The 25,671-nt window shown below is 43.5% G+C and overlaps 1 protein-coding gene across 3 annotated transcripts in view; it reads right to left on the bottom strand.

The window, feature by feature from the left end:
• Positions 1 to 7,809: 7,809 nt before the first annotated feature.
• arhg4 (Rho guanine nucleotide exchange factor 4) overlaps positions 7,810 to 25,671 on the bottom strand; it is an 88,493-nt gene continuing 70,631 nt past the window's right edge. For 2 of the 3 annotated variants that reach the window (XM_014181751.2, NM_001173620.1), the window contains 9 exon segments: positions 14,653 to 14,832; positions 14,216 to 14,416; positions 13,762 to 13,941; positions 11,001 to 11,233; positions 10,654 to 10,783; positions 10,301 to 10,432; positions 9,760 to 10,003; positions 9,085 to 9,162; positions 7,810 to 8,464 (listed from right to left, as the gene is read on the bottom strand). In XM_014181751.2, the coding sequence (XP_014037226.2) occupies positions 8,307 to 8,464; positions 9,085 to 9,162; positions 9,760 to 10,003; positions 10,301 to 10,432; positions 10,654 to 10,783; positions 11,001 to 11,233; positions 13,762 to 13,941; positions 14,216 to 14,416; positions 14,653 to 14,832 (1,536 nt within the window). In that variant the 3' untranslated portion in view covers positions 7,810 to 8,306. 3 annotated transcript variants of the gene reach the window in all.

The following is a 25,671-nucleotide window of genomic DNA, read 5'->3' as shown; positions in this document are numbered from 1 at the left end:
GCACAGCCAGAAGAGGACTGGCCCACCATTCGTAGGTTCCTGCCTTTCTAGGGAGTTTTTCCTAGCCACCGTGCTTCTACATCAGCATTGCTTGCTCTTTGAGGTATTAGGCTGGGTTTCTGTATAAGCACTTTGTGGCATCTGCTGATGTAAAAAGGGCTTTATAAATACATTTGATTGATTGATTAAAGTCAATCAATCAAAACAATTGCACACCTCGGTAAACACATTTATCATCAGGGTTTTAAACAGCCCTAGTGGCACCAGGGAATCTAAATGTAATTCATTTTGTAATTGATTCCAAAACTGTGAATCGTTAAAACTAAAAGTGGATTTACCTAGTTCGGTGGAGACTTGAGGGATCTCAAGTTAACCCCTAGAGTCGACTTTGTTCTCCATTTTGCTCTACTACCCCCACAAGTGTCTTGGGATTCGTCGGTACAACCAATCGGCCAACTTCTGTCTGTAGCGTCCGAACAGTTTGGGCTACACAAACTGTGGAAACTCCTCTAGGTCGCCCACAGGGCTCACAATACTCCTCTGAAAGTCCCCTGTACCAGTTGAAAAAAGGAATGGAAGTACAATATAATGTATATATGGAGACTGTTTAGGGTAAAAAATAGGGGGTTAAATACATGTAAAAAAAAAGATGATCTTTCTTATATCTCTCTGATATAGGACAGACACTTCAGAACAAACTTCCTTTAGATTTTTTTAGGACTATCTGTTGTTCCATGTAGTGAATCTGATATTCAATGCATTTGTATGGGCTAATAGCAGTAAGGCTAATATATTTTTGGAATACTTCAAGGGGTCTTAAAATTACAAATCTAATAGCTAAATGATCCTTGGTATGACCTTCTTAAAAAATTCCATATAGCTTAGTAGATCCCAGCTTAGACAGGGTTACCCTGTGAACGTGTTTGGTGTCTCGTATTTTGTATACTTCAACAGTGAAGTAAATCGGAAGCTTTTTTTTTTTACCCCTTTTTCTCCCAAATTGATAGTTACCGTCTTGTCTCATCGCTGCAACTCCTGTACGAACTCGGGAGAAGCGAAGGTCGAGAGCCATGCGTCCTCTGAATAATTTTTTGACAGCAGCATTCAAACCTTTGTGCGACCGACAAAATGCACATAAGTAAGTTATAGATCTGCTATTCCCATTGAAAATACATTTTACAAATGTTCTCAATCGCTTTGGCTCAATTCTCGAATTAGAATATATTTTTTTCAAAACAATAAATTCAAATCTCTGAACAATTAGTTTCTTGTTCACGCCAGATTAGAATTTCTTATTAATTTAAGCAAATTGCACATGTTTTGCCACGTGTGCAAAAGAGTAAGTACAATTGTCTACAATTTGCACAATAACTACTACCTGCACATGGCTGATCAAAACTGACGAGTTGATTCTCAGTGAAATTGTCTTCACAACTTCTAAACATTCTTTCAATGTGTGAGCCGTCACATGCAAAAAGATCCATTCAATTATCAAAATCAGTCAGACGTACATACATGTATATTCCATAAATATCTAGGACATGGAATATTTGTGATGTCTGCTAAATTGGCAAATTACCTGTCGGGTGACATAGTAATGAAACAGGAATCACAATCTTACCAATCATGTTTGGAAGCATATATATGGAGCTTGCCCACAGCCCAATCACTACCATTTTGGAACATCACAACCCTGAACAGCAGCTACATGCTCGTGGAAGAGAAATAAGGTGTAAGAATGCGTGCTGGTGGTGTTAGGGGAAGACATAATAAAGGAAGAGGTAGAAGGCAAAGAATAAGAGTCCCTGATGAAATCAGAGCCACAGTTGTGGACCGTGTCATAAACCACAGTCTTACAATGGAAGAGGCTGGTCGGAGAGTACAGCCTAATGTAAACAGGTCCACAGTGTCATAAACCACAGTCTTACAATGGAAGAGACTGGTCAGAGAGTACAGCCTAATGTAAACAGGTCCACAGTGTCATAAACCACAGTCTTACAATGGAAGAGGCTGGTCAGAGAGTACAGCCTAATGTAAACAGGTCCACAGTGTCATAAACCACAGTCTTACAATGGAAGAGACTGGTCGGAGAGTACAGCCTAATGTAAAACAGGTCCACAGTGTCATAAACCACAGTCTTACAATGGAAGAGGCTGGTCGGAGAGTCCAGCCTAATGTAAAACAGGTCCACAGTGTCATCAATTGTGTAAACATTCCGTAGGGAAAACAGGTCAATATGTACTCATTCTTTACAATTTGTTACAGCACGTCATTCACACCAATACAGAAACTATTGTAAAGGTAAATGCAAGTCTGAGAAACACAATGTACCATAAGATATGTATGAGGAATATACAGTAGTACAGCACAATTTGAATAGAATACATGATCTCTTTGTGAATTCTACATGTCATATATAGGACTGCCCAATGACCTCATGCTGGAGGCAGAGCAGCAGTATTCAGCAAGAACAAGACATTTGCAACAGGGTCATAGCCAACAATTCCATCAGGCTAAGAGAGATCTAATGTGCAATCATAAATGACAACAATATCTTCGCAAATCTCAATTCTGTCAGACAGAATTTTGAAAACAAATCTAATGACTATGAAGCAACTCCACAAGGTGCCATTTGAGAGGAGTAGTGTAGGAGCTGTGGTACCAGTATGTCCAGGTAGGAGCTGTGGTACCAGTATGTCCAGGTAGGAGCTGCGGTACCAGGATGTCCAGGTAGGAGCTGTGGTACCAGGATGTCCAGGTAGGAGCTGTGGTACCAGTATGTCCAGGTAGGAGCTGTGGTACCAGTATGTCCAGGTAGGACCTGTGGTACCAGTATGTCCAGGTAGGAGCTGTGGTACCAGGATGTCCAGGTAGGAGCTGTGGTACCAGGATGTCCAGGTAGGAGATGTGGTACCAGTATGTCCAGGTAGGAGCTGTGGTACCAGGATGTCCAGGTAGGAGCTGTGGTACCAGGATGTCCAGGTAGGAGCTGTGGTACCAGGATGTCCAGGTAGGAGATGTGGTACCAGTATGTCCAGGTAGGACCTGTGGTACCAGTATGTCCAGGTAGGATCTGTGGTACCAGGTAGGAGATGCAGTACCAGGATGTCCAGGTAGGAGCTGCGGAACCAGGATGTCCAAGTAGGAGCTGCGGAACCAGTATGTCCAGGTAGGAGCTGTGGTACCAGGATGTCCAGGTAGGAGCTGTGGTACCAGGATGTCCAGGTAGGAGCTGTGGTACCAGGATGTCCAGGTAGGAGCTGTGGTACCAGGATGTCCAGGTAGGAGCTGTGGTACCAGGATGTCCAGGTAGGAGCTGCGGTACCAGGATGTCCAGATAAACCATTGGTGTGAACATGGTATATTATACAGGGAGTTTTACTGTACTTCAGTGATGCCTGTACATACTTATTGAAGTTGTAGATACCCATAAGAACAGGAAACATTTCTACTTTACTAAACTGTCTGATTCTAGAATAGGCTATGTAAAACTAACTTAATATTTTGTTTCTCTGTTACTATATAAAGAATAATGGAGCTGGAAGGACATGAAATGACCCACATTCTTGATTTTGTGGAAGAGGCTGGGTTCAATCTGGCCAAAGGCTGGAGACGTGACCGCAATCTCATTGGACACCGAGCCACAATTGGCACACCAGGCCATCGCTGGGGGCAATATTACAATGTGTGCTGCCATTTCTGAGAATGGTGTGATCACACATATTCCACACATTGGGCCCTATAACAACCAACTTCTCCTGTCCTTCCTAAATGCACTTTACAGAGATCTAATACCAGAACACCAAAGAGGTTTAGTTTGACCAGATCTGCCAAATGATGTAATTGTGTGGGATAATGTCAGCTTCCACCGTACCAACATTGTTAGGGAATGGTTTGCTGCGCATGAAAGGATAACAATGGAGGTCCTTCCACCATCTTCCCCATTCCTGAATCTGACAGAAGAGTTTTTTTCAGCATGGAGGTGGAAAGTATATGACTATCGGGAACAAGATCAGATGTTTCTGTAAGATGCCATGAATGTTGCTTGTGTGGACGTCACAGGTGATCATTGAAAGGGATGGATGCGCCACGCAAGGAGATTTTTCCCCCGGTGCATCGCAAGGGAAAACATCAGATGTGATGTTTACGATAATCTCTGGCCAGACCAACAAGAGCGACAGGACGTCCACCAAGAAGATGGGAAGCTGTAGTGTTACTGTCACGTCCTGACCATAGAGAGCTCTTATTTTCTATGGTAGAGTAGGTCAGGGCGTGACTGGGGGGTTTATCTAGTTAATTTATTTCTATGTTGGGGTTTTTGTATCAGGGATCATATTTAAGTAGTTGTTTTTCCCACTGGTGTTTGTGGGAGATTATTGAGTTAGTGCATGTTGCACCTCTGTCGTCACGGTTTGTTATTTTGTTTATAGTTTATTGTATGTCTTGTGAAGTTTCACATATTAATAAAGATGTGGAACGATACTCACGCTACACCTTGGTCCTTCTCTACACACAATCGTGACAGTTACGTACTGTGAGGAGGTACAACTTATTGTTTGTTTACAGAACTACTGCAGGTTTTTTCATTGTTGCATTTTTTTTTTTGTTGCATGGATGTCCTTTTGTGGCAAATTTTCTGTTCACTATATATGACTTTACATGTAAGATATGTAAAAATGGACATGCAAATGTGAATTTTCTGTTTACATAATGTAACACATTGCTACAAAAATAAATGTACTGTATACATACACACATATGCATATCCTTTTTCAGTGTAACACAGTATTGACTTTTCCCAGTAAACTTTTACCTACTGTTCAAATCAGTGTCTAAAAAGCTCAGTGTGCTACACAATAGCATTCAGCTAGACACAACTGCCCTTCTGGTATAGTACAGTAAACTGCCCTTCTGGTATAGTACAGTGAACTGACCTTCTGGTATAGTACAGTAATCTGACCTGGTATAGTACAGTAAACTGGCATTCTGGTATAGTACAGTAAACTGACCTTCTGGTATAGTACAGTGAACTGACCTTCTGGTATAGTACAGTAATCTGACCTGGTATAGTACAGTAAACTGGCATTCTGGTATAGTACAGTAAACTGACCTTCTGGTATAGTACAGTAAACTGACATTCTGGTATAGTACAGTAAACTGACCTTCTGGTATAGTACAGTAAGCTGACCTTCTGGTATAGTACAGTAAACTGACCTTCTGGTATAGTACAGTAAGCTGACCTTCTGGTATAGTACAGTAAGCTGACCTTCTGGTATAGTACAGTAAACTGACCTTCTGGTATAGTACAGTAAACTGACCTTCTGGTATAGTACAGTAAGCAGTCAGCGTCAACACAAAAGTAGAACAAAACTGATATTTGTACATAACAAACATTTCCAGGGTTTGAGTGCCATGGTGAAAAAAAACATCTAAACATTTTGACCAATAGGGCTCACACGATGACAAAACGTTTCATTTTGGTGGCATTGGCTAATTTACTGACACAATAACTAGGTTTTGAAGCACGAATTAAATGTTTTGGGTGAGTTACTACATTTTGCAGACATGCAATACATGCAATAGTCTCCCAGTCCCTGCTGCTGAAAAACATCCCAACAGAATGATGCTGCCACCACCATGCTTCACTGGTTTCATCAGACCAGAGAATGTTGTTTCTTATGGTCTGAGAGTCTTTAGGTGCCTTTTGGCAAACTCCAAGCGGGCTGTCATGTACCTTTTACTGAGGAGTGACTTCTGTCTGGCCACTCTACCATAAAGGCCTGATTAGTGGAGTGCTGCAGAGATGGTTGTCCTTCTGGAAGGTTCTTCAATCTCCACAGAGGAACTCTGTCAAAGTGACCACCAGGTTCTTGGTCACCTCCCTGACCAAGGCTCTTCTCCCCTGATTGTTCAGTTTAGCCGGGCGGCCAGCTCTAGGAAGAGACTTGGTGGTTCCAAACTTCTTCTATTTAAGAATGATGGAGACCACTGTGTTCTTGGGGACTTTCAATGCTGCAGAAATGTTTTGGTACCCTTCCCCAGATCTATGCCTCGACACAATCCTGTCTCGGAGCTCTAAGAATAATTTCTTTGACCTCATGGCTTGGTTTTTGCTCTGACATGCACTGTTAACTGTGTGACCTTATATAGACAGGTGTGTGCCTTTCCAAATCATGTCCTATCAATTGAATTTACCACAGGTGGCCTCTAATCAAGTTGTAAACATCTCAAGGATTTTTTTTATTTAACTAGGCAAGTCAGTTAAGAACAAATTCTTATTTTCAATGACGGCCTAGGAACAGTGGGTTAACTGCCTTGTTCAGGGGCAGAACGACAGATTTTTACCTTGTCAGCTCGGGGATTCGATCAAGCAACCTTTCGGTTACTGGCACAATGCTCTAACCACTAGGCTACCTGCCGGGATCATCAATGGAAACAGGATGCACCTGAGCTTAATTTTGAGTCTAATAGCAAAGGGTCTGAAAACTAATGTAAATAAGGTATTTGTTTTTAATACATTTGCAAAAAAATCTAAACCTGTTTTTGCTTCGTCTTTATAGGGTATTGTGTGTAGCTTGATAATAATGTTTATTTAATCCATGTTAGAATAAGGCTGTAACATAACAAAATGTGGAAAAAGGGAAGGGGTCTGAATACACTATATTTCCTAGGAATCTTCAAGCTCCCTGTAGTCTCTTCATCAGTGAGAACACAAGCTCCCCGCAGTCTCTTCCTCAGTGGGAACACAAGCTCCCCGCAGTCTCTTCATCAGTGAGAACACAAGCTCCCTGCAGTCTCTTCATCAGTGGGAACACAAGCTCCCTGCAGTCTCTTCCTCAGTGGGAACACAAGCTCCCCGCAGTCTCTTCATCAGTGGGAACACAAGCTCCCCGCAGTCTCTTCATCAGTGGGAACACAAGCTCCCTGCAGTCTCTTCATCAGTGGGAACACAAGCTCCCCGTAGTCTCTTCATCAGTGGGAACACAAGCTCCCCGTAGTCTCTTCATCAGTGGGAACACAAGCTCCCCGTAGTCTCTTCATCAGTGAGAACACAAGCTCCCCGTAGTCTCTTCCTCAGTGGGAACACAAGCTCCCCGTAGTCTCTTCATCAGTGGGAACACAAGCTCCCCGTAGTCTCTTCATCAGTGGGAACACAAGCTCCCCGCAGTCTCTTCATCAGTGGGAACACAAGCTCCCCGTAGTCTCTTCCTCAGTGGGAACACAAGCTCCCCGCAGTCTCTTCATCAGTGGGAACACACATTTATTTTTTTGTCACAGACAACTTTGTCTTGCCAGAAACCCTGAATATTCACCTGTAAATGAACACTTCTGAAAGGTGTCACAGACAGACAGCGTTCCGATGGGGAACAAAAGTGCAGTTGCACCTCTTCAATCCAGCCTCATTTTGAGAATACATGTAGAATCAGAAAATGTGTTGCTAAATGAATGTAAATGCAGGGGTTTATAAAGGTCAAACAATACTCTTCATACTGTGTTTCAAAGCATCCGTACACTCTTCAGATGGCACTTCCATAAAGAAGTTCATTACGAACAGGGTACGGCAGGGTTTCCTAAACTCAGTCCTCAAGGGGAAGATGTTTAGGTTTTTGCCCTAGCACTACACTACTGATTCAAATAATCATCAAGCTTTGATCATTTGAATCAGCTGTGTAGTATTAGGGCAAAAACCAAAACGTGCCCCCCTTGGGGTCCAGAGGACCGAGTTTGGGAAAGTTCAAAGGTAAGGCGTGTGAACTATCGACTGTTATTAAATAATTAAAATAAACCAGGAAAAGATTTTTGCACAGATGGAAGTACAATAAACTTTTATCACAATTTTCACCTTTTTTCCCCAGAAAGAAATATAATGCAAAAGCAACATGTTTCTGGCACTGTGAACAGTTGGCATTTGTCGGAAAACAAAAACACTGGGGGGGGGGGGAACAAACATTTGTTGTCGCCAGTCAACGTCTTTCATAAAGAGGAGCCTCATTGGCAGTCACATGATCACGCAGCAGTAGTGGAACCAATCGGTTGTTGGTTGCAGTAGCAGGTATAATAGTCCTAGCAACGGTCTCCCAACGTATATACACACACACACAATGTCCGGAAGAACCATTCCCAAGTCTAATTGTAACCAACCTATAAAGTGCTTTCTCAAAGAAAAAAATATAATTATAATAATCTTTCACGATATCAGTATATCAATTAGGATAGGATTATGTATATATAAAACAAGAGCATCTGGCATAAAAAGGTAAGTTCAGGCACGAGCAGAGAGCTCTCCTCTCCTTTCCTTTGGCGTTTCACTTCTTGAAAGGCGTCAGTCTGCCGATGTTTTGCCAGAAGGTGGTTGCTTTGCGTTTGGGCTCAGCCAGCATGAAGACCTGCTGCTGGGGCACGCTGCTGGGCAGAGATGGCTGCTTCTGACGGAGCAGGAAGTCACAATAGGGCCGGGTCACCGCTGGGGGAGAGGAGAACAGAACGGGGTTAGTAATCTCTGTGTCACCGCTGGGGGAGAGGAGAACAGAGAGGTGATATTTTTTGGTTACTAAATGATTCCATATGTGTTATTACATAGTTTTGATGTATTCACTATTATTCTACAATGTAGAGTGTGCAAAGCTGTCATCAAGGCAAAGGGTGGCTACTTTAAAGAATCTCAAATATAAAATATATTTTGATTTAACACTTTTTTGGTTACTTCATGATTCCATATGTGTTATTTCATAGTTTTGATGTCTTCACTATTATTCTACAATGTAGAACATAGTGAAAATAAAGAAAAACCCTTGAATGAGTAGGTGTCCAAACTTTTGACTGGTGCTGTAGATGGGGGGATTACGAGTGCATTTCAATCTAAAGAGGCTCATATGAATATTATATTAATCATATTATATTATTACAAACTAAATGTCTAGAAATATAGCCAAACATGTTATCTAAGCTTCTTTAAAAAAATGAATGACACTACACATACCCATCCACACAGCCAAACCTAAAACTCACAAAGGGAAATTGAGTTTTCCTGCCATGCACCCATATTCAATATAACCCCCTAAGGACTACATTACCCAGACATACCTTTGGGCTTCCCAGCTGGATGGCTTTTGCAGGCATTGAGCATGGCCTGTTTCTTCTGGACCTCAGTGATGGAGAATCCTGGAGGTGGAAACCACATAGGTCAAAGGTCAATGTGGATATCACAGATTCATTCTGCCAGTGCCACCCATCAATACCCAGCTTTTTCAGAGTGAACAGAATAACACAAGACCTGACTGTTGGATGAGAAAGTTTCAGTAACATCCATATGCTCTGTTTTCCAGGGGGACCTGACTGGATCAGGGTTAGGAAGGCAGACAGCCTCAGAGCAAGAGCCCACTTTATTTCCAACCAGAACCTTCCACACATGCACAGATCCCAGACAAAACCCTGAGACTACGGCAGAGAAGCAAAGGGGGCAGCTGAGATGGATTGATGGGCCTTTTGCCTGTTATCTGAGGGAACAATGACACGCTGAGCCATTAGCATACCCTTCTCTTCCTGGTTCTCTGACCACAGCGCCAGCAGCAGTAGAGAGACAGGAGGACCAAACTCGCATTTGACTAACAGGAAAGGAAACAAAGCCAGTGGCTTTAAGCTGACTAGCAATAACACAGGTCGGCAGTTCATCACATACCTTTTTCAAATGGAGGCATACAATCATGACAGAGACGGTTAACTGACAGTTATCCCTAAGGCAACGGGATAGCGCCTCACCTGTCTCGCGGTCGTGCTGCACCTGCCTCCTCTCGTCCTGGAAGGCTCGGAGCCAGCGTTGTTTCTGCTCAGGCTTCTTGGCACACAGCAGGTGGACCTCGTCCCCCGCCAGCGAGCGCAGTTTCAGAGCGTTCTTCACCGACACGTTGAAGTCCTTCTCCTTCCCGTCCTCCACATCCACCACCTCCATCTGGTCCATGTCCATACGACCCTTATAGTACAGCATGTCCCTGCGCAGGAGGTCCTGTAAGAACCATACAGATACCATATAATATTATACTACTAGTACACCGTAACTCTGTTCTATACTAATGTTACTAACCCTTATAATACAGCATGTCCCTGCGCAGGAGGTCCTGTAAGAACCATAGATATACCACACTAACCCTAACAGGTTCAGCATGTCCCTGTGCAGGAGGTCCTGTAAGAACCATAGATATACCACACTAACAGGAGGTCCTAGAGGGATACAGGGACCTGTTACTAACCCTAAGGCGTACGTGGTCAGGGAAGGGTTGGAGTTTTTAACAGCGTTGCTCACCTTTTTGCAATAGACCATCTGGTGGTCGAAGAGGAAGAACATGCGCTGCTGGCTCTTAGCCTGAGGCTGGGAGATCTTCGTCAGCTCTCCAGAGAAGATCAGATCTGAACTTTTACTGAGAATATCTTCTCCCTGACCATGTTCAAACCCACACAATAAATATATGTTAGCGATACGGGGGGCATGAGATATAGAGACTGTTCAGCCAAAAGATGTGTATTGTATAGCTAGGGCCCAGAGTTGGTCCTGACTAAATGACTTCAGGCGTTGTTTCCAGATCAAGTCACCTGGTCAGAAAACCTGATCCCTAGTCATGGATTCTGTTCCATGACCCATGATGCACTGTTCCTCACCTCCCAGTCCTCTATGGAGCGCTGCCATTGGGCGATCTTGTCGATGTTCTCCAGGCGTCGCTTCCTCTCGTTGATTAGCCTGGCCACGTTCTTCATGGCGTTCAAGGCAGCCTCCACGTCCTTATAGTCCCTGATCCGAGAACAGATGACCCCGTTAGACTTTATTTACTTTCTCTCTCACATCACACTGTATCTTATAAAAGCTTTGTTTAATATAAAAGTCACTAATATGGCTGCCAATTTACAATCTGAGAATAACTAAATATACTATCAGTGTCAATACTGCTGCTGTAAGCGTAGACGTAGATTAGACTATACAGTAGAATGTGTGTGCTGGTTTACAGTACCTGTGCTGGGGGTTGGTGTATTTCAGTAGCTCGGCCAGCTGCAGAGGGTACTTGCAGATCTTCTGGACGGGCGTTAGCAGGAACCCATCCAGCGAGATGTCAATCATCTTCTGGAGCAGACGACAAGCCTCGAAGAAGAACACATACTTGTTGGTCTTCATCCGCCGGGACAACTGCACACAGGCGTTGGGGTGGTTGTTACAGTACTCCGAGTAAATCTGGAAGTCTGTTTGCTGAGGAGGGAGGAGGAGGAGGAGGAGACGGGAAACGTTAAGATGGCGGTTTGAAATGGTGAAAATTAAGCTTGGGCTCTAGAGAGGTTTCTTGACTTGGATCCCTAACATAAACTGCTGGTGATCCCTTCTACATTTTGGAAAACAGTAAATGCACTGAAGCGTACAAATTCCTCTTCTTCCCTGCCGAAGCAAGTTCTGTCTGACTCTGGTATCCTAACTGAGAAGAATGGGATAAGTGATGCCGTAGGAGCCAAATAGGTCCTGTTGTATATTAGCATGTTTCCAATTCATGATGCATTTCTGTTGTATGTAATCTAAACGTACATCAGTCGGGTTTTAGACCAGGTCATCTCTGCTGCATCCCTAGTTATAAATGATGTGGTTAATGGATAAAAGTCAACGTTGTGCTGCCCTCTTCATCTTCACTGCTAATTCAAAGCCTTTCCTCAATTGGCCTAGACCAGGCTGCATGGTTGAAAAATTACTTGACCGATAGAACACAATGTGTATCTACTGATGGTGTCAAATCAGGTTTCCTGGATATTACGAAAGGTGTCCCGCAGGGGTCGATTCTGGGTCCTGTACTTTTTACTGTTTATATGAACAAAATCAACTTGTCTGTAAACAACTGTAACCTGCACTTGTATACCGATGATAGTGTTGTATATGCTATTGCCCCCACGGTTGACCAGGCTCTATCTGAACTACAGTCTGCCTTCATTGTACTTTGGATGGTGTCCTTATTGCTTGCTTGCTTACAAATATCTGGACATCTAGATAGATGAAAAGCTGTCTTTTAAAAAGCATATTGATGAGTTAGTAAAAGAAACTGAGAATAAAAATGGGCTTCTTCTAAAGAAATAGGTCCTGCCTATCGCTAAATAGTAGAAAACAGATTATTCAGTAGACATTCCTATCAGTCCTAGACTATGGTGACATCATCTACATGAACGCACCTGCCATTTCATTAAAGCCATTAGATGCAGTTTATCATAGAGCATTGTGCTTTATTATGGGTAACAGTTTTAGTACTCATCACTGCATTCCTCTGTGATGTCAGCACTGCATTCTCTACCAGAAAGTCAGTTGGCCCTCTGTGATGTCAGCACTGCATTCTCTACCAGAAAGTTAGTTGGCCCTCTGTGATGTCAGCACTGCATTCTCTACCAGAAAGTCAGTTGGCCCTCTGTGATGTCAGCACTGCATTCTCTACCAGAAAGTCAGTTGGCCCTCTGTGATGTCAGCACTGCATTCTCTACCAGAAAGTCAGTTGGCCCTCTGTGATGTCAGCACTGCATTCTCTACCAGAAAGTCAGTTGGCCCTCTGTGATGTCAGCACTGCATTCTCTACCAGAAAGTTAGTTGGCCCTCTGTGATGTCATCGTTGCATTCTCTACCAGAAAGTTAGTTGGCCCTCTGTGATGTCATCGTTGCATTCTCTACCAGAAAGTTAGTTGGCCCTCTGTGATGTCATCGTTGCATTCTCTACCAGAAAGTCAGTTGGCCCTCTGTGATGTCACGTAGGTTGATACATTGTTATGCTTTCATTTATAAAGCCCTTTTATAAAAAGTTCCACTGTCTCTAATATCTTTAGCAAACTTTAGACATACAACTTACCACACCCGGTCTCAGGGATGTTTAACTCAAAAAATTCCTTTGATTGAGGATCTTATAACTGATGAATGAGATGTTCTGGTGCCTCTAGGTTAATTCAGAAAGATAATTGAGGACCTTTTAACTGATGAATGTCTTTGTTCTTTATAACCGTGTTTTTCTTTCTGCTTGCATTTTGTATTTATATTGATGTGTGTATTTTCTGGAATTCAGGGCTCATCTGTAAAAGAGACCTTGGTCTCAGTGTGACTCCCTGATAAAATAAAGGTTAAATAAATAAATAAAATAAATAAATACTAAAGCATGTATAATAATATAGTAATGTGGGGCATCATAGGCCACAATCAAAGCACACATTAATTTAACCTGTCACGTACGCCTATGTATTCACCATATTGCTATTTATTTTGCTCCTTTGCACCCCTGTACACAGCCCATCTGTAAATAGCCCATCCAACTACCTCATCCCCATACTGTATTTATTTACTTATTTTGCTTCTTTGCACCCCAGTACCGCTACTTGCACACTCATCTTCTGCACATCAATCACCCCAGTGTTTAATTTGCCATACTGTAATAATTTTGCCACTATGGTCTATTTATTGCCTCACCCCCCTTATCCTACCTCATTTGCACACACTGTATATAGACTTTCTCTATTGAATTATTGACTGTATGTTTGTTTATTCCATGTGTAACTCTGTTGTTGTTTGTGTCGCACTGCTTTGCTTTATCTTGGCCAGGTCGCAGTTGTAAATGAGAACTTGAACTTAACTAGCATACCGGGTTAAATAAAGGTGAAATAAAATAAAATAAATGTGATGTTTCTGACAGCGTTACATAGCGTTATGCAGGCCATATGACACAGGTCAGGTGAAGTCAGTGTCACAGTGTGTTGAACAGTACTCACATGTTCCAGGAAGCAGGAGCCGATCTCGCTGAGGTGCGGCTGCTCCTTGTTGAACCTCTTCTCCAGACCTTTCAGGAACCTTTTCTGGAAGCGGTAGATGTCCTCGATGTTCCCGAAGATACACAGCAGCTGCTCCTCTGTGAACATGTCTATCCTCTTACGGCACTGCTTGATGTAACCCTGAGAGGAACAGTAAACCCATGTAGTAAATCATACAGAGGTATACCTGATTTTACTGTCAAATATGTTAAGAATTCCTAGAAATAATCAGGTTGAAAGTTGAGACGCTGTAGTCTGAACTGAGAGGCTGTAGTCTGAACTGAGAGGCTGTAGTCTGAACTGAGAGGCTGTAGTCTGAACTGAGAGGCTGTAGTCTGAACTGAGAGGCTGTAGTCTGAACTGAGAGGCTGTAGTCTGAACTGAGAGGCTGTAGTCTGAACTGAGCTGTACTTACGTCACAGATGTCTTTGAGGTGTTTGATGTAGTCTCTCTCTGTGATCATGATCTCATTGATGACATTAGCCCTCATCTGTTCCTTACAAGGCAGGCCTGGTCCCAGAAACAGGCCCACGCCTGGCTGGTCATTCTCCCCAGCCCCAGCCTCCTCCAGCTGGGCTAGATACTCCTCCATAGGCTCATCCTGGTTCACACGCAACTACAGGGACCAGGGTGAAAGGTGCCGTTGTTATAGAATACCCTCACTAACAGATCACTAAAGTTTAGATGCAGAATTTTGGGGGGGACAACTGCAGCACTTACAACCCTAGCAATAATATATATCAAAGATAAGTAAGAGAGAGTAATTCATTTCTGTTGTCCTCAGTTCCCGAGAGAGGGAGAGAGAGAGAGAGAGAGAGAGATAGAGATAGAGATGTAGAGTTAGATTCTTACCCGGACGAAGCTGGCTGGGAACCAGCCCTCACTGTCCAGGATGCGTCCCCACCACCACTCTTTGTTGGTGGCATCCACTACCTCGATGACATCCCCTGCCTTGAAGCCCAGCTCCTGGTCGTCCATAGTGACATGGTCCCACAGGGCCTCGGCGTACACACAGCTCCCGTCACTAATCAGCTGGGGAGGGACAGACAGACAGGGACAGACAAACAGACAGACAGGGACAGACAGACAGACAGGGACAGACAAACAGACAAGGCAGACGGGACAACACAGATCAGTATGGGAGGATTTCATGGTGACCTAATAAAAAATGTACGACATTGTATTACAAGGTAAACAAGGTTTCTAAACTTTTTAAACAATTCTGATCAGGAAAAACTCTAGTTATGGGCTAACTATGGGTGCTGGAGGTTTCCCTGGTCAGGTGGTCTGGAACTCCTCTGGACGTTAGTCATCCAGCATGGATGACTTTGTAAAACCAGTTTATAAGTAACCTCACTGGAAAGCAGAGAAGCTGATGGAGAGAGTAGACATGCATGATTTACAGTATGATGTAATAGGGCTGTACAGTATCACTAAACTACAACACACGACTCTGAAACATGACTACTATTCACCACAGACAAGGTGTACAATGTTTACAATGTCGTTTCAACCCAGAAATGATGACTTTGTAACAACAATGTTTCTACTCTGTAGGCTACATTTTAGCACAGACACGACATAATCATCTTTCCGCTACTGCGTTAGCTAAGCTAACTGGGTCAGGTCCTGAGTGGAAAGCATTGATTCTGTTGAGCCAAGCCACTGAGACTGAGAGGGGCTTGACAGAGATCAATGTGGAGAGAATGAGAGAAAGAGAGAGCCAAAGAGCCTGATAAATGTACTACAATCATCATATTTCACACTGTCACATACACACATGTACAGTTGAAGTGGGAAGTTTACATACACCTTAGCCAAATACATTTAAACTCAGTTTTTCACAATTCCTGACATTTAATCCTAGTAAGAATTCCCCATTTTAGGTCAGTTAGGATCACCACTTTATTTTAAGAATGTGAAATGTCAGAATAATAGTAGAGAGAATGATTTATTTCAGCTTTTATTTCTTTCATCACATTCCCAGTGGGTCAGAAGTTTACATACACTCAATTAGTTTTTGGGAGCATTGCCTTTAAATTGGTTAACTTGGGTCAAACGTTTCGGGTAACCTTCCACAAGCTTCCCACAATAAGTTGGGTGAATGTTGACCCATTCCTCCTGACAGAGCTGGTGTAACTGAGTCAGGTTTGTAGGCCTCCTTGCTCACACACACGCTTTTTCAGTTCTGCCCACACATTTTCTATAGGGTGAGGTCAGGGCTTTGTGATGGCCACTTAAATTCCTTGACTTTGTTGTCCTTAAGCCATTTTCCACAACTTTGGAAGTATCCTTGGGGTCACTGTCCATTTGGAAGACCCATTTGCGACCAAGCTTTAACTTCCTGACTGATGTCTTGAGATGTTGCTTCAATATATCCACATAATCTTCTTTCCTCATGATGCCATCTATTTTGTGAAGTGCACCAGTCCCTCCTGTAGCAAAGCACCCCACAATATGATGCTGCCACCCCCGTGCTTCACGGTTGGGATGGTGTTCTTCAGCTTGCAAGCCTCCCCCTTTATCCTCCAAACATAACGATGGTCATTATGGCCAAACAGTTCTATTTTTGTTTCATCAGACCAGAGGACATTTCTCCAAAAAGTACGATCTTTGTCCCCATGTGCAGTTGTAAACCGTAGTCTGGCTTTTTTATGGTGGTTTTGGAGCAATGGCTTCTTCCTTGCTGAGCGGCCTTTCAGGTTATATCGATATAGGACTTGTTTTACTGTGGATATAGATACTTTTGTACCTGTTTCCTACAGCATCTTTACAAGGTCCTTTGCTGTTGTTCTGGAATTCATTTATACTTTTTGCACCAAAATACGTTAATCTCTAGGAGACAGAACGCGTCTCCTTCCTGAGCGGTATGACGGCTGTGTGGTCCCATGGTGTTTATACTTGCGTACTATTGTTTGTACAGATGAACGTGGTACCTTCAGACGTTTGGAAATTGCTCCCAAGGATGAACCAGACTTGTGGAGGTCTACAATTTATTATCTGAGGTCTTGGCTGATTTCTTTTGATTTTCCCATGATGTCAAGCAAAGAGGCACTGAGTTTGAAGGTAGGCCTTGAAATACATCCACAGGTACACCTCCAATTGACTCAAATTATGTCAATTAGCCTATCAGAAGCTTCTAAAGCCATGACATAATTTTCTGGAATTTTCCAAGCTGTTTAAAGGCACAGTCAACTTAGTGTATGTAAACTTATGAGTTTACATACACTGTGACACAGTGAATTATAAGTGAAATAATCTGTCTGTAAACAATTGTTGGAAAAATTACTTGCGTCATGCACAAAGTAGATGTCTTAACCGACTTGCCAAAACTATAGTTTTTTAACAAGAAATGTGTGGAGTGGTTGAAAAACTAGTTTTAATGACTCCAACCTAAGTGTATGTAAACTTCTGACTTCAACTGTACATGTACACACAGACATACAAACTACTGCGTCAACATCGTGCTGGCATTATAGTAGTACGCCTTGTCCGATTGGCCCATAAAGCAGGAGCCTATTTCCTGTTTCTGTAGCATGAGGCAGCTTGATGTACCAGTGCACCCACTGGACAGGACACGAGTCTATCTCCTGTTTCTCCTGAAACTACTCTCACTAATAGTACTCCTATACTTTGCACACGAACCGCCGCCCGCTTGGAGTAAGAAATCATGAATTTATTTACGTGAGATGCCTTGTTTAGCTGTGTCTCTCTCTCGGAAACGGGCAGCCTTGGAAAGGGGTTTGGGCCTTTTCGCGGCACGCTTGTAAGGCTCTGATTGTCCAAAAGGGTTCCAACAAGACTTCTACTATTGTTCTTCTTTGCAGTTGTCCGGAATCTGGTGACTTGTCGTGTAGTCCTGAACAGAACTACAGAGTTGATTTTCCTTCCATTTGCTCTGGAAGATACCTCTTTGAAAATATGCTAGCCAACTGTGTCGATGGTTCCCAGTGGGGTGATGAGAGTAGTGTAATATGATGGTTTGAGAAGAGTAGTAGAATGGTCCCCCTTAAATTCACTTTTCTAGATACTTTACTTAGGACAGCAAATCAGCCGTATCAGTGATTGTCAGAGAGGTGAATTTATCGTCTCTACCTCGTGTTGATATTCAGACCACTTTTAACGTGTAGCTGCAGCTCTACGTATATCTGGTCTGGTATGTTAATTCTTAACCCATCATTTTATACAGTTTGTTCAAAAGTAGCGGTTCCGTCAGGCTGACATGCTCAGGTCTCTGACCTCACTCAGGTGCGTGACTTGTCACTGTGCAAAGTTTATGTAAAAAAAAAAGATCTCTTATGGATCCTAAAATCATATCCCTCTCTTAACCTGTTAGGGCTAGGGGGCAGTATTTGCACGGCCGGATAAAAAAACGTACCCGATTTAAACTGGTTACGACTCTTTCCCAGAAACGAGAATATGCATATAATTAGTAGATTTGGATAGAAAACACTCTAAAGTTTCTAAAACTGTTTGAATGGTGTCTGTGAGTATAACAGAACTCATATGGCAGGCCAAAACCTGAGAAGATTCCATACAGGAAGTGCCCTGTCTGACAATTTGTTCTCCTTCTGTGGCATCTCTATCGAAAACACAGCAATTCTGCTGTAACGTGACATTTTCTAAGGCTTCCATTGGCTCTCAAAAGGCGCCAGAAAGTGGAATGACGTCGCTCCTGTCTCTGGGCGAAAAACAGCAGGAGATTTTGTGAGTGGTCAGGCAGTGAACAGTGACACTGGAGATGCGCGTTCATGTGAATTCTCCATTTTTTCCTTTCACACTTTGAATGAATACAACGTCACCCGGTTGGAATATTATCGCTATTTTACTAGAAAAATAACATAAAAATAGATTTTAAACAGCGTTTGACATGCTTCGAAGTACGATAATGGAATATTTAGAATTTTTTTGTCACGAAATGCGCTCGCGCGACACCCTTCGGATACTGACCTGAACGCACAAACAAAATGGAGGTATTTCAATATAACTATGGATTATTTTGAACCAAAACAACATTTGTTGTTGAAGTAGAAGTTTGCGGTGGGTATGGTAGTTCTGAACATCATATGCTAATGTAAAAAGCTGTTTTTTGATATAAATATGAACTTGATTGAACAAAACATGCATGTATTGTATAACATAATGTCCTAGGAGTGTCATCTGATGAAGATCATCAAAGGTTAGTGCTGCATTTAGTTTTGGTTTTTGTGACATATATGCTTGCTTTGAAAATGGCTGTGTGATTATTTTTGGCAGGATACTCTCCTGACATAATCTAATGTTTTGTTTTCGCTGTAAAGCCTTTTTGAAATCGGACAATGTGGTTAGATTAACGAGAGTCTTATCTTTCAAATGGTGTAAAATAGTCCTTTGTTTGAGAACTTTGAATTATGACATTTTGTGGTTTTATATTTGGCGCTCTGATTTGTCACTGGCTGTTGAAGAGTGTGGGACGTTTTCGTCCCACGTACCCTAGAGAGGTTAACAAAAACACTTTCATCATTTTCATATTACGTGCACAACGCATAGGATGGAATCTTCGTCCATGTAGTGGATATACTTTCCAAGTTACAGTATTTCCTTCATAACATTTTTAATGACATCACAAAATAACAAACCAAATGACATTAGTGTTCTATAGATCGCCTCTGACCATTCTCCACGTTCTATGTTCGAAATATTGTTCCAGTATTCGCTTTAGAACATGTTAAGAGTTTCAGCGGGAAAAGGTCTGTTGAAACAAAAGACATTCACCTGGTGAACATTGGAGAGGGAGAGCTGAATGTTCTACCTTGATTTACAACAGGGCACCGTGAGTTGTTAAACCCCACCAGTTCCTGCGAATGAGAGGGGGTCTGGTTCATGTCAGTAATTGCAAACCTGATCTGACCTATTTGGATCCTCACAGGACAGTCATGACACTAATATGTGTTATTGTTAATGGGACAATCGATGGCTAGTACTAGTTAAAAGGGTAAATAAAAAAAACTGCGGTGCATATTGATGTTCTAAACTTATTGTTCAATTTATCATTATCGCATTAATTCCGTCAATTTATCGTGATAAATATTTTTCTCCATAGGCCCAGCTCTACTGTCAAACATAGATCATATTATGATATCACTTAGCCTATGTGTCTATTTCTATGTCTATTCTGTGGGCTACGGTGATCTATATGTCTATTTCTATGTCTATTCTTTGGGCTAAGATGATCTGTGTCTCCCTGCTATAGATCCATCATCACGGTGAGGGGGACTATGGCCCTGTTGCTAGGCGACATGCCCCCACAAATCTATTCTCTCCTCTACTGATCCTGCCATCATTATACAACTAAACACCAGAATATCTCCTTTCATTGACAGTAGATATTTATCACGTGAACCAGGTTAAAGACATAATATTCTAGTATTAGTTGTACTGGAATATCAATATGAGTTTGTATACAGAGGGAAAATAGAGGAAGAATCCAAACATACACACACACTCCAATGTGAGTGCATCTCTGCCAGGTGGTGGATGTAAACAGGGCACTTCTTCCTGTGTGACTCCTTATCAGTAGCCCTGGGCCACAGTACTGCAGCCCTGGGCCATGGTACTACTGCCCTGGGCCATGGTACTACTGCTCTGGGCCATGGTACTGCCCCTCTCATCACCCCATGGGCCAGCCTCAGCTTCAAACCTGTCCCTGTCCTGAGCTGCCTCGTCACCCCTCACGGCAAAGCTCCAAGACAATCACGGACTACAAAAAGAAAACCAGCCAGGTCACGGACATCGACGTCTTGCTTCCAAATAAACTAAACACCTTCTTTGTCCGCTTTGAGGATAATACAGTGCCACCGACACGGCTCGCTACCAAGGACTGTGGTCTCTTCTTCTCCCACACTTTCTATTCACAACACAGAAAAACACTTAACTACGGACCAGACATGTACAACACGTACAGGGCAGAGTATTTGCTACCGTTCATGATGTCAACAACCCCCATGGTGCAAGCTAGCTAACCTGTCCCTCACACATGGTGCTGGGCTAAGTAGTTCCTATCATATAATCCCTGAACTGTGTTGGTGCTGGGCTAAGAAGTTCCTATCATATAATCCCTGAATTGTGTTGGCGCTGGGCTAAGCAGTTCCTATCATATAATCCCTGAATTGTGTTGGCGCTGGGCTAAGCAGTTCCTATCATATAATCCCTGAACTGTGTTGGTGCTGGGCTAAGAAGTTCCTATCATTAACCCCTGAACTGTGTTGGTGCTGGACTAAGAAGTTCCTATCATATAATCCCTGAACTGTGTTGGTGCTGGGCTAAGAAGTTCCTATTTAATATAATCCCTGAACTGTGTTGGTGCTGGGCTAAGAAGTTCCTATTTAATATAATCCCTGAACTGTGTTGGTGCTGGGCTAAGAAGTTCCTATTTAATATAATCCCTGAACTGTGTTTGTGCTGGGCTAAGAAGTTCCTATTTAATATAATCCCTGAACTGTGTTGGTGCTGGGCTAAGCAGTTCCTATCATATAATCCCTGAACTGTGTTGGTGCTGGGTTTAGCATCATCACCAGTCTAAATCATCCATCGGTTTGCTTTACCTGTGATCACCTCCTCTTATCCTGGGCTCCCATCCACACCAGGGGGATCTCCACCTCCCCCTCTCCTCCCCCTCTCTCTCTTCCTTGGTTGATGGTGTGTGTGTGAGTGTGTGAGTGTGTCGTCGGTGTGTCTGTCTACTGGAAAGCCAGGAGGAACATGAGCACTATGTTGATGATGACGAGCAGCATCATGATCATGAAGACCACCACCTTCTGAGTCTCGCGGTGGAGGTTGCAGCGTAGCAAGGTGTTGAGGACGCCCAAACGTTGCCGGGCACGGTGAGCGCCACCGCCGCGAGCCATGACATAGGCCCCGGCAGGGCCCTCACCCCTCCCCCCTCCTCTTCTTCTCCTCCTTCACTACTACCCGGCCAGGCTGTCTTCTGCCTCTCTCTTCCTCTCCGCCACTCTCCCCTCGTACCGCTTCACCGCGACGCCTCACCGCCTGTGTCTGAGCACTTCTCTCTCCCTCTCTCTGTTTTCCGCGTCCTCTCTCTTCCTCTCTGACTCTACGTCTTCAGGATGTGAGGTAGAGCTGATGCTGCAGCTTTCTTATTACATTCATTGAGTTTCTCTCTTACCCCGTCCTCTTCTGTCGTTCCCCCGTGGCTGCGTTACGTCCACACAGCTATTTGCTCCCCTCTAACATGGCAGCCCTTTTCTTTTTTCACATTAGCTTTATTAGCATGAATGATTCCTCTCTCTCTCTCTCTCTCTCTCTCTCTCTCTCTCTCTCTCTCTCTCTCTCTCTCTCTCTCTCTCTCTCTCTCTCTCTCTCTCTCTCTCTCTCTCTCTCTCTCTCTCTCTCCCCTCTCTCTCTCTCTCTCTCTCTCTCCTCTCTCTCTCTCTCTCTCTCTCTCTCTCTCTCTCTCTCTCTCTCTCTCTCTCAAATGGTGCCGGGGTCCGCCTGGAGCCACACAACCAATCTGGATGTTGAGTGTGTCTCTGTATCCTGGATACCAGGGTGGATGAGGAGGGCCTTAGCAACCCCGGGGAGGGCGGGATGGAGCGGGGGAGGATGCAGAATAATAGACTATGTGTGCAGGAAGGGAGGGGGTAGGAGGGCTGTGTGTGTGTATGCATGTGTGTGTGTGTGTTCGTGAGCTGCCTAGAATGTATTAGTCTCATCAGCTAATGATAGCTGGCCCAACACACAGCGATCGGGATTATTGCATCGGATTATCATACCGCTATTTTAGGCAATTAATTAAAGCTATATTATAGCTATAATCCTTTCAATATTTTGCTTCGAGAAGCACCGCAGATATTGAAAGGAGCAAGATGCAAGACTTCACTCTCACACAGCCCGTATCTGTGCAGGTGCATGGGTTCTCTTCACACTGTTACAGCCTGGAAGCCAGGGGACCAAAACAGTAAAGAAATTGAGCCTAGTGCTTCAACACTCTAGTTGGTCTGTTTACTTTCTGTATCTATGTCAAATCGCTGAGTCTACCTTTAACACACAATCACTTAACAGATGAAATGATTGGATTCTCCAATGCTCTCTATCCCCTCCCCCTTTCCCTCTCTCTCCTTACCCCTCTCTCTGTCCCCCTCTCCCTCTCCCCTTTCCCTCTCTATATCCCCTCCCCCTTTCCCTCTCTCCCACCTCTCTCCCCCCTCTCTCTTCCTCCCCTCCCCTCTCTCTCCTCCCTCTATCCCCTCTCCCTTCCCCTCTCTCTCCCCTCCCCCTTTCCCTCTCTCCCCCGTCTCTATCCCCTTTCCCTCTCTCTCCCCCTCTCTCTGTCTCCCTTTCCCTCTCTCTCCCCCTCTCTCTGTCCCCCTCTCCCTCTCCCCTCCCCCTCTCCCTCTCTATCATCTCTCCCTTCCCCTCTCTATCCCCTCTCCCTCCCCTCCCCCTTTCCCTCTCTCCCCCTCCGCTCCCCTCCCCCCTTTCCCTCTCTATATCCCCTCCCCTCTCTCCCACCTCTCTCCCCCTCTCTCTCCCTCCCCCTCCCTCTCTCTATCCCTCCTCTCCCTCTCTCTCTCCCTTCCCCCTCTCTCCCTGACCTTGATACCCAGGTGTAGCCAAACAGACCTATTTACTGCCACTGCTCATCTCAACCAAACAGAATATGATGACCCAGGCTACCTCACTCTGATTCTAATATAGACAGCACAGGAGGTTGGTGGTACCTTAATTGGGGAGGTATGTGGAAAGGTATCCACAACATCAAACACATGGTTTCCATGGTTTCCATGTGTTTGATGCCATTCCATTCGCTCCTTTCCAGGCATTATTATGAGTCGTCCTCCCCTCAGCAGCCTCCACTGACAGTCTACACAGCTGACATGTACAGTAGCTGAACATTATACTATAGGGTGGTCTCCTGGAAACAGATTGATCTTAATCCTGGACTATAAGCTATTTCCATGGAGGTTTTCCATTGACCATGGTTTTTAGCATCGAGACACAATTACCTGAGCCTTCCTTATCCAGTGGTGGAAAAAGTACCCAATTGTCATACTTGAGTAAAAGTAAAGAACCTTAATAAAAATGACTCGGGTAAAAGTGAAAGTCGCTCAGTAAAATACTACTTGAGTAAAAGTCTAAAAGTATTTGTTTTTAAATATACTTAAGTATCAAAAGTAAAAATAATTTCAAGTTCTTTATATTAAGCAAACCAGACAGCACAATTTTCTTGTTTTTAAAATGTACAGATAGCTAGGAGCACTTTCCAACACTCAGACAATTTACAAATGAAGGATGTGTTTAGTGAATCTGCCAGATAAGAGGCAGTAGGGATGACCAGGGATGTTCTATGTTTAGTGAATCCTCCAGATCGGAGGCAGTAGGGATGACCAGGGATGTTCTCTGTTTAGTGAATCCTCCAGATCTGAGGCAGTAGGGATGACCAGGGATGTTCTCTGTTTAGTGAATCCGCCAGATCGGAGGCAGTAGGGATGACCAGGGATGTTCTCTGTTTAGTGAATCTGCCAGATAAGAGGCAGTAGGGATGACCAGGGATGTTCTCTGTTTAGTGAAGCCGCCAGATCGGAGGCAGTAGGGATGACTAGGGATGTTCTCTGTTTAGTGAATCCTCCAGATCAGAGGCAGTAGGGATGACCAGGGATGTTCTCTGTTTAGTGAATCCTCCAGATCAGAGGCAGTAGGGATGACCAGGGATGTTCTCTGTTTAGTGGGTCCTCCAGATCAGAGGCATTAGGGATGACCAGGGATCTTCTCTGTTTAGTGAGTCCTCCAGATCGGAGGCAGTAGGGATGACCAGGGATGTTCTCTGTTTAGTGAGTCCTCCAGATCAGAGGCAGTAGGGGTGACCAGGGATGTTCTCTGTTTAGTGAGTCCTCCAGATCAGAGGCAGTAGGGATGACCAGGGATGTTCTCTGTTTAGTGAGTCCTCCAGATCGGAGGCAGTAGGGATGACCAGGGATGTTCTCTGTTTAGTGAATCCTCCAGATCAGAGGCAGTAGGGATGACCAGGGATGTTCTCTGTTTAGTGAATCCGCCAGATCAGAGGCAGTAGGGATGCCCAGGGATGTTATCTTGATAAGTGCATGAATTGGACCCTTTTCCTGTCCTGCTAAGTATTCAAAATGTAACAAGGTCTTTTGGGTGTCAAGGAAAATCCCTTACAAAAATGTACCATGGTACTACTATGGTACTTTCACTTATACCATGGTGTAGTCTGAATCAAGGAAATGTACCATGGTTTTAGCTTTGAAGTATAACGGTAATACCGTGGTACTGCCATTGTACATAAATATTACCATGGTATTGCAATATTTATACCATGGTATAGACGTGGATCATGGACATAGCATGGTTTTAACCTGCATTATGCATTCCACCATGGTAACACACAATTATAATAAATTATACCAATAATTATCATAAATACCATCTTTATTAATTGTGCGTTGCCATAAGTATAATGCATTACATTAATAAACCCCCCATGGTCGTCGGATGGTATAATATTGATGAATTTATACACCAGTACGGGAAAGTTTTTGATAAAGTCAGAGGCAGGCTACTATTGTTGGTTTGTAACGTCACAGAAAACGGGACATAGTTGCTGTGAAATTAATACTTTCTGTATTAATAGTACAGTTTTCTTCTCATGTTTGGGTTCCCTGTGTTGCCAACCTGAAATGTAGGAGAATGTAAGATACACTATATATACAAAAGTATGTGGACACCCCTTAAAATTAGTGGATTTGGCTATTTCAGCCACACCCGTTGCTGACAGGTGTATAAAATCGAGCACACGGCCATGCAATCTCCATAGACAAACATTGGCAGTAGAATGGCCATACTGAAGAGCTC

The sequence above is a fragment of the Salmo salar genome, chromosome ssa29 (genome assembly GCF_905237065.1).
Source record: "Salmo salar chromosome ssa29, Ssal_v3.1, whole genome shotgun sequence".
NCBI lineage: Eukaryota > Metazoa > Chordata > Actinopteri > Salmoniformes > Salmonidae > Salmo > Salmo salar.
The sequence above is the reverse complement of the archived record's forward strand: the minus strand, read 5'-3'. Positions and strand labels throughout refer to the sequence as shown.